The sequence below is a fragment of the Erpetoichthys calabaricus genome, chromosome 4, assembly GCF_900747795.2.
Source record: "Erpetoichthys calabaricus chromosome 4, fErpCal1.3, whole genome shotgun sequence".
In the NCBI taxonomy this organism is placed as follows: Eukaryota; Metazoa; Chordata; class Cladistia; order Polypteriformes; family Polypteridae; genus Erpetoichthys; species Erpetoichthys calabaricus.
The window spans coordinates 304,718,593-304,727,689 of NC_041397.2; the positions used below are offsets into that span (position 1 = coordinate 304,718,593).

The following is a 9,097-nucleotide window of genomic DNA, read 5'->3' on the forward strand; positions in this document are numbered from 1 at the left end:
AAAGTAGAGTTCACTATCATTGTCATTATTCAAAAGAAATACAATATTTCCTAATGACATATTTTAATAGTAACTGTAAGAAGCAAAAGACAAACAAGGTCAAAAATGTGTATAAAACACAAATACAGACGTAAATCTCAAAGATGGCAGTTCTCCGTTTATGCTGTAATTGGCCAGAAAGAGTTGTGTCCAGGTGGGCGAACCCTGGAAGTGACGTCAAGGGAAGAGAGCTGCCATTCTTCCTGCCTGCAGAAGAAGGAACAGACAGGTGGCTACCACACAATGCCCATTGCTAGATAGGCAGTAGAGAATTATCATCATCGAAGTCCTTAATCTTCCTCCTATACACACGTGCATGACATAACATACATACAGAAATCAGTACTGGTCATGGCCCTGCTGAGTGAGGGATGCAGTAGGGTTGACTTCTTGTCACCTGGCTTGTGCACAAACTGCAAATTTGATTTGTATGAACAAAACTACATATAGACAGATCCTGCTACTCTGTAATAAAACCAGTATCGATTTTGGAGTAGATTAAAGTTTGGCTTGCCTGTGGGCCATATTTCATGAACATGTGAAATATTTGATCAAACTCTGGGTAACGCAAGTACAGGATGAATACATATTTACTGTAACTGCCAACAGGCTTGTGCACACACTGCATATTCGATTAGTCTTACATCTATTCCAGGACTTTATTGTTCTATAGTTATAATATTCAGAACCAATTGTAATGATAAATACAATATACAGTACCTGTTATAATAAATAAAAATGAATGGAATACATTTGAATATATTAAACTATTTTTTTACTGCCATTACAGCACACCAAACAATGAGCAACTTGACAGACTCCATCACAGATTTCATCCTCATTGGATTTCCTGGACTTCAAGACTACAACAACATTCTGTTTGGCTTCTTTTTGGCTCTGTTTTTGGTCACCTGTATTGGAAACCTTTGCATCCTCGGTTTGGTAATACTCGATCAGCGGCTTCACACACCAATGTATTTTTTCCTCTGGAATTTAGCTCTGTTAGACATTCTTATGGTAACAGCTATCATACCAAAACTGCTGGCTGTGTTTTTAGAACATAAAATGATTTCCTTTGCTGCCTGCTTTGTGCAAATGTATATGATCATCTCCTTTGGGACAACAGAAATTTTACTTGTGGCAGCAATGGCCTACGATCGCTATGTTGCAGTTGTTAAGCCTCTGCATTACAATGTAATTGTAAATCTCAAAACCTGCATAGTAATTGCATCTACCGTTTGGATGCTGGGATTTCTCATCCCATTAATACCTGTCACCATGGCCTCTTACTTGCCATTTTGTGCTTCAAATCAAATCATGCACTGTTTCTGCGACTATCCCACAGTGCTCTCATTAGCCTGCACTGATGTTTCAAGTCATGCCACTGGTTCCTTGGGTTTTGTTATAATATTTGTCTATACACCTTTTATATTTGTGTTGTGGACATACTTAAAAATTATATCTTCTGTAATTAAACTTAAGACAGAACAAAGTCACAAGAAAGCCTTCTCGATGTGTTTTTCTCATGTGATTGTTGTGCTGCTCTACTACATTTCCAGAGCCATTGATTATATTGCATTGAGAATAGACAACATCTCTTATGACGGACGTATTTTGATTGGAGGACTTAATTATTTTTTTACTCCCATGGTTAACCCGATGATTTACAGCTTGAGAAACGAAAAGATAAAGGCAGCGGCACAGAAGTATTTCAGGATTTACATTCTCATTCCAGAAAAATGACACACTTCTGTCCGCAGTTTATGATACAATCCTCTTATAATGACAGTTTTAATAGTGTCAGCTTGTACTTTGATTATAATTTACTCCAAAACACTGTACCTGTAACAATTTATATTTCAAATACTAGAAAAGTTTATTACTAGTTCCAGTGATGAGGATAAAACACAAAAGTGGCAGTTCAAGTTCCATGACTGGTGCACTGTGTGATCCTGAGAGAGTGTCACTTTACTAGCCACGAGTTAAGATATAGAAGCAAGGAGACAACTGTACTATTCTGAATATTCAATTACTGCAAATAAAGGTGTTAAATAAATAGAAACAACATAACATGTAATTTTGTGTTGCACTGATTTTTGGAAACAGAAACCGTAAATGTCATTTGACGAGACTGAAGGTTTACCTTCATAAAACTGAATGTGTTTGTATGTAATATAGTAGTTTAACTTGACAGAAGTTCTATGTGAAGTACACAGTATGGTCTCAAAACATTCAAGTTAAGTATTGGTTAAGTATGTGCAGATAAATATTTGAGATCAGTCTACATTAAAACTACACAAACGAATAAAAAAAAAAATGTCACCTTTGTGAGAGTGGTTGTGAAATTACCAGCCAAAATGCTAATCGCAAAGAAGGAAAATTCTTAGAGCATTGAACTTCACAGATGAGCAAATCGAGCGTCGAGCAAATTGAGCAGCCAAAAATTTTTCTCTCACCCTAATAATGTGTTACACATTTGCTTCATGACTTTGTTTTTTCACCGAGGTCAATCCTATTGAAGCGGATCAGGTGACGGCGAAAGACTGGCTATCTAAGATCTGTGAAGAGGATTACTTGTGTTCTGTTCTGTGTGTTGTATTTACCTCATTTTTTGACAGCCATTTTCAAAGATTTTCTCCATTTTTTTCTACAAAGTTTTTTTGTGAGTTTCTTCTTGTTTTCTTACAGAGTTAAGGCTTGGGGGCTGTCAAATAAAGGGCCTTTTAAAGGCATTCCTTGTGTGATTTTGAGCTATAAAAGAAATAAATTGTTGTTGGTGTTGTTGTATAGAAAGCTCCCCTGATGGCATACAGAAGATGACGTCATCATATTAAGAGAAAGCAAGATCTTGTATTCATGTATTCAAATACTGTCAACAATATTTTTAAATCATTTATTTGCTATTGAAAATTGTGTTTTGAGCACTTTTTATATATATTTTTTTTATTTTAAATATGGGGCAGCGCTCCGGTTTCCTCCCACAGTCCAAAGACATGTAGGTTAGGTGGATTGGCGATTCTAAATTGGCCCTAGTGTGTGCTTGGTGTGTGGGTGTGTTTGTGTGTGTCCTGTGGTGGGTTGGCACCATGCCCGGGATTGTTTCCTGCCTTGTGCTCTGTGTTGGCTGGGATTGGCTCCAGCAGACCCCCGTGACCCTGTGTTTGGATTCAGTGGGTTGGAAAATGGATGGATGGATGGGTGAAATTTAATCTATAAGTTTGTGGTGCTCACTTTTTCAAGGACATCAACTTCCATGGTAAGCGGAAAACAAAAAGTCCTTCATATTGTGTGAGCCTGTAGCCTGCTGTACTTCCAAACATGTTCTATCAGAGTCATTAAACTACAGCAGGAACTGAATCAGGGTCTGAAATTGAGCTGTTTAGCTTTAGCTTTAGAAATGAAATTTACAAGCAAAATGAATGCTGTATGGATCAGTTGTTCATATGTAGGGCGGCAGAGTAAATATATCTGCTTCACTGGATTTGCACTCTCTCCCCAAGTTTGTGCAGGGTTTCATCCAATATTCCCCAATGACATGTGGGTTAGGTGATTGACAATTTCAAATTAGTGATAGTGTGGATGAGTGAGTGTGTGTAAGTGGATATAAAATGACAGCTTATTGGTGTAAATCCCCCCAGAAAATCTTCTAAATGCTAAACTCACTCTCAAAATAACAAACATAGCTGCACCATTTATGAAATAACTTACAGGTAACAACGTTTGTGTGTCTTGAAATGGTTTTACATTCAGACAAAGACATACATTCAGGAAAAGCACACAAATATGTGATCATGTCCAGCAATTATCCAGATCAATAAAAAGTCAACAATGCAAGCATGTGATACAACAATGTCTCCCAAAACTGGCGAAAAGTGCAGTTACTTACTTTGAGAAATGCATTACAAAAATGAAATGTGGAAGATTGAATATAAAAAACTTCTACTATAAATACCCAACTGCATACATCTGTAAGGGTGGACTAAGTGTTCTGGAATAATAACAACACTTCAAAAACTGACACCATGGTACCTGTGACGATGCGGGTTCTGCTCCATGCTCCCATCCGCTGTTTGGGAGTCCTTGAACCCAACACCGTCAATAATGTTACCGATGAGCTAGACAGTGAGGCAATAATAATAGAGCAAGGGGATGTTGAAAAAGTGCACAGTGCTTTTATTTACAAACAAAACAAAACAAAACAAAACAAAAGTGTTCAAATAAATAAGTGCAGTGCATTCAAAAGTCATTAAATAAATAATCCATTAAAACAAGTGGAGGTTAAAATTAAATAGAACAAATCTTCTAAAAACAACAAGGACAGCGACTTGAGATTCCCCAACGACCAAGGCTCTCATGCTGGGGACACCACATCCCTAGTCCCGACTACCGCTGCCTTCCGTGGCCTAACGCGAAGAGTCACCAGCCTTCCGGTCACTCCCATTCTTAATAAAAACAAACTCTGCGGGAGTGACCACAACTATTATGCCCCGGGTGTTGGCCAAACACCCAGGCTGCCTGCACAGCTGTATGCGAGCCTTCACTCGCACGCTCTCCCGCACCGACTTTCTCTCTCTGTCGCTCGCTTTCTGCTTCCTCCTGCAACCTCCATTTCCTTCTCTTTTCCTTTTTCTTGTTCTCCTTAGCCGGCTCGCACTTCTATATGTCGAGAGGGCATAGCAGCTACGACTAATTAGCAGCTCCAGGAACAATCACGGATGTGGACAGTCTCTCACCTGTGCACTTAGGTGAGAAACGCTCACACCGCAGATCACCTTGAGACCCGCTACAGCCACAACCACCACACCCCCTCACTAAGCTGCGAGCGCGATTATTTATCTGAACTTGGCCTTTGCTAAGAGAGCTGTGGACCCACTATATCACAGTACCATTTTGTACAGGTAAGGAAGGTCCAGAGAAATTTGGGAAAGGTGCTATATAAATAAAATATATATTATTATTATACTGGACTGGTCGAGCCCCGGGTTAACAATGATCACCACCAGTACTGTAAGTCAACAGGGTGCTGGCAGAAATTGGGCTACTGTTGGCCAAAGAAGAAGAAGGAGAAGAAGAGGGGGGAGACATGTCCAGAGGCAGGAGGTGAGGAGGAAGGTAAAGAGAGTGGAACTGAGGGTAGGAACTTTGAATGTTGGCAGTATGACTGGTAAGGGAAGAGAAAAAGAGGAAGGCCTAAGAGAAGGTTTGTGGATGTGGTAAGAGAAGACATGCAGGTGATGGGTGTGATAGAGCAAGATACAGAGGACAGAAAGATATGGAAGAAGATGATCCGCTGTGGCGTCCCCTAACGAGAGCAGCCGAAAGAAGAAGAAGATTATTATTATTATTATTATTATTATTGTTAAATTCTCTGATTTTGGATAAAAGTCACAAGTTGTCCCTGAGGCAACAACTCCTGTTTTTCTGATAATTGTTTTCTTTAATTTACAGGTGTGGCTGAAGTCCACCTTTACTTTTGAGATTTACTTTCTAAATCTTAATAATCAGTTGTTTTTGTATGAATTAGTTATGTTTTCATACTAAAATCTAATTAAATATGGCTTTTACCTTATTTTCTCCAAAAATATGCATCACTATGTATACCTCTCTGCATGTGAAAACAAAATCTGTGAGACTTGAGTGAAAAAGGTCTTATTTTTACACACACACATAGCTAAAGTTCCAGGCTATTCTGAGAATTTTCCATTTCCCAGCCAACATACACTGATCTACTTGTGGCTCTATCAAAGCACGTCACCTGCAGAAATAATCAAATGGCTATTCCTGCTCATTTGAAAGCCAGATATAGCCCCTCGATGCAGCTCCAGTTATAATAATTTTCATAAAATCAACCACTGACATTTTGGTACTAAAGCAGCACATTAAATTCTAAATATTTTTGACAGTAGTAATATGACTGTTTGTGATATTAATTTTTGCAGTCACACCAGTTTTATGCATCACTCACATTTAAAAATTAGCCACATCCTGAAATGCTTGCTTGTTCGAGAGGAATGTTAATACCCCACTGTATACATCTGTGATGGTAGACCCAAAAATCAGCCAGAATTGGTTAATAGCACAGGAGTAGGGTGTAGTTCTTATCTATATTGGTAGGTATGGTATACCTACAGTCTGGTTAGCCAGTCCACTGAGCAGGATCATGTTCAGTTAATGGAGTGTGTTCTTCTTCAATTGTGCATGTGACTTGGGTGATTTTTTTTCTAAACCACCTTGGCATATTTTTATCTGTCTTGATTACCTTTGACTGAGCAACACGGTTAGATTGATTAGAAGTATCGGACACACACACACCATCATTAACATTGTATTATATAGTAGATTATTTTGCTCTGTATTGTGAAAGTATTTAATTTTGAAGCCTGTGTCATAATCGTTCAGGGGCAACTGGGCAACAGACATCTCGGCGAAAAGACAACTCGGCGAAAGACAATTCGGCGAAAAGACAACTGGGCGACAGACAACTCGGCAAAAAGACAACATGGTGAAAGGCAATTTGGCGAAAAGACAACTCGGCGACATCCTTTACCAGTTAGGTAATAGTTAGGTTGAAAGAGATTTTTTAATGATATTTAAATGACAACATAGGTTCGCCAGAAAATCCACAGAATCAGCGGCTTTACAGTGCATCTGGAAAGTATTCACAGCGCATCACTTTTTCCACATTTTGCTATGTTACAGCCTTATTCCAAAATGGATTAAATTCATTTTTTTTCCTCAGAATTCTATACACAACACCACATAATGACAACATGAAAAAAGTTTACTTGAGATTTTTGCAAATTTATTAAAAATAAGAAAATTGAGAAAGCACATGTACATAAGTATTCACAGCCTTTGCCATGAAGCTTGTAATTGAGCTCAGGTGCATCCTGTTTCCCCCAATCATCCTTGAGATGTTTCTGCAGCTTAATTGGAGTCCACCTGTGGTAAATTCAGTTGGTTGGACATGATTTGGAAAGGCACACACCTGTCTATATAAGGTCCCACAGTTGACAGTTCATGTCAGAGCATAAACCAAGCATGAAGTCAAAGGAATTGTCTCGAGGCACAAATTTGGGGAAGGTTACAGAAAAATTTCTGCTGCTTTGAAGGTCCCAATGAGCACAGTGGCATCCATCATCCGTAAGTGGAAAAAGTTCGAAACCACCAGGACTCTTCCTAGAGCTGGCCGGCCATCTAAACTGAGTGATTGGGGGAGAAGGGCCTTAGTCAGGGAGGTGACCAAGAACCCAATGGTCACTCTGTCAGAGCTCCAGAGGTCCTCTGTGGAGAGAGGAGAACCTTCCAGAAGGACAACCATCTCTGCAGCAATCCACCAATCAGGCCTGTATGGTAGAGTGGCCAGACGGAAGCCACTCCTTAGTAAAAGGCACATGGCAGCCCACCTGGAGTTTGCCAAAAGGCACCTGAAGGACTCTCAGACCATGAGAAAGAAAATTCTCTGGTCTGATGAGACAAAGATTGAACTCTTTGGTGTGAATGCCAGGCGTCATGTTTGGAGGAAACCTGGCACCATCCCTACAGTGAAGCATGGTGGTGGTAGCATCATGCTGTGGGGATGTTTTTCAGTGGCAGGAACTGGGAGACTAGTCAGGATAAAGGGGAAGATGACTGCAGCAATGTACAGAGACATCCTGGATGAAAACCTGCTCCAGAGTGCTGCTGACCTCAGACTGGAGCGACAGTTCATCTTTCAGCCCAACAACGACCCTAAGCACACAGCCAAGATATCAAAGGAGTGGATTCAGGACAACTCTGTGAATGTCCTTGAGTGGCCCAGCCAGAGCGCAGACTTGAATCCGATTGAACATCTCTGGAGAGATCTTAAGAGAGATCTTAAAATGGCTGTGAACCGACGCTTCCCATCCAAGCTGATGGCGCTTAGGAGGTGTTGCAAAGAGGAATGGGCGAAACTGGCCAAGGATAGGTGTGCCAAGCTTGTGGCATCATATTCAAAAAGACTTGAGGCTGTAATTGCTGCCAAAGGTGCATTGACAAAGTATTGACCAAAGGCTGATTTCTCAGTTTTTTTATTTTTAATAAATTTGCAAAAACCTCAAGTAAACTTTTTTCACATTGTCATTATGGGGTGTTGTGTGTAGAATTCTGAGGAAAAAAACGAATTTAATCCATTTTGGAATAAGGCTGTAACATAACAAAATGTGGAAAAAATGATGCGCTGTGAATACTTTCCGGATGCACTGTCTCAACTGTCCCAATACGTTGAGAGTAAAGATATTCCTTAAGCCGTACTCGCAGGTCACCTTTTGTATTCTAAATAACGTTATCATACGATTACAATCAATACAATTTATATAAAGGAGTAGCAATTATCATTGCAGAAGATAATGTAAGATAGAGTTTGTTCCATCTGCAGAATAAAGTTTGTTCGTCAGTTATAGAAATTTATTTTCAACATTTTAAATCACGTTGTCATTAAATGTAATTAAAAAATCTCTTTGAACCTAACTATTATCTAACTGGTAAAGGATGTCGCCGAGTTGTATTTCGGCAAGTTGTTTCTTCGTTGAATTGTCTTTCACCGAGTTGTCTTCAGTTGACTTGTCTTTTTGCCAGGTTGTCTTTCACCGAGTTGTCTTTTCGCCGAGTTGACTGTCACCCAGTTGCCACCGAACCGTCACAATAAGCATTTGTATGTAGATTACGTTGTGGAAGAATAAATGCTCTCTTTGTGTTGTATTCATGAGGATATGTGTCTCTATTTGGTGTTTGTATTCTGCTCTGTTAACTTTAAATCTTATCACTAGCAAGTGTTTTTGTTAACAATACGTAATGAATGGAGTTTCATGTAGGTTAAATAGTTTCACACTAGTTATTTTCTTTACCAAATATGTATCTTTATAGGTACTTGTTAAGAAAATCATACCCATAAAATGTTTCCACAGGCAGTATTTAGTGTTCTTTAAAGGTGACATGACTTATGTCCTGTTTTTGTTAATGGAGTATCTTGGAGTTTAAAGATAGGCTGTTATTGATAAGACAATTAATGATCTCTGCAAGCAATAAAGCTGAGTAT

General features: G+C 39.2%; 1 protein-coding gene across 1 annotated transcript; it reads left to right on the forward strand.

Annotated features, from left to right (window-relative positions):
• The first annotated feature begins 832 nt into the window (after nt 1-832).
• Nucleotides 833-1,932, forward strand: LOC127527694 (olfactory receptor 6N2-like). The gene has a single exon (XM_051927274.1). The coding sequence runs from the start codon at nt 841-843 to the stop codon at nt 1,780-1,782; it is 942 nt and encodes a 313-aa protein (XP_051783234.1). The 5' UTR covers nt 833-840; the 3' UTR covers nt 1,783-1,932.
• Nucleotides 1,933-9,097: the final 7,165 nt, after the last annotated feature.

What these genes read in the sequence shown, in the direction of transcription:
- LOC127527694 (XM_051927274.1), top strand. Translation starts at nt 841, where the DNA reads ATGAGCAACTTGACAGACTCCATCACAGATTTCATCCTCATTGGATTT.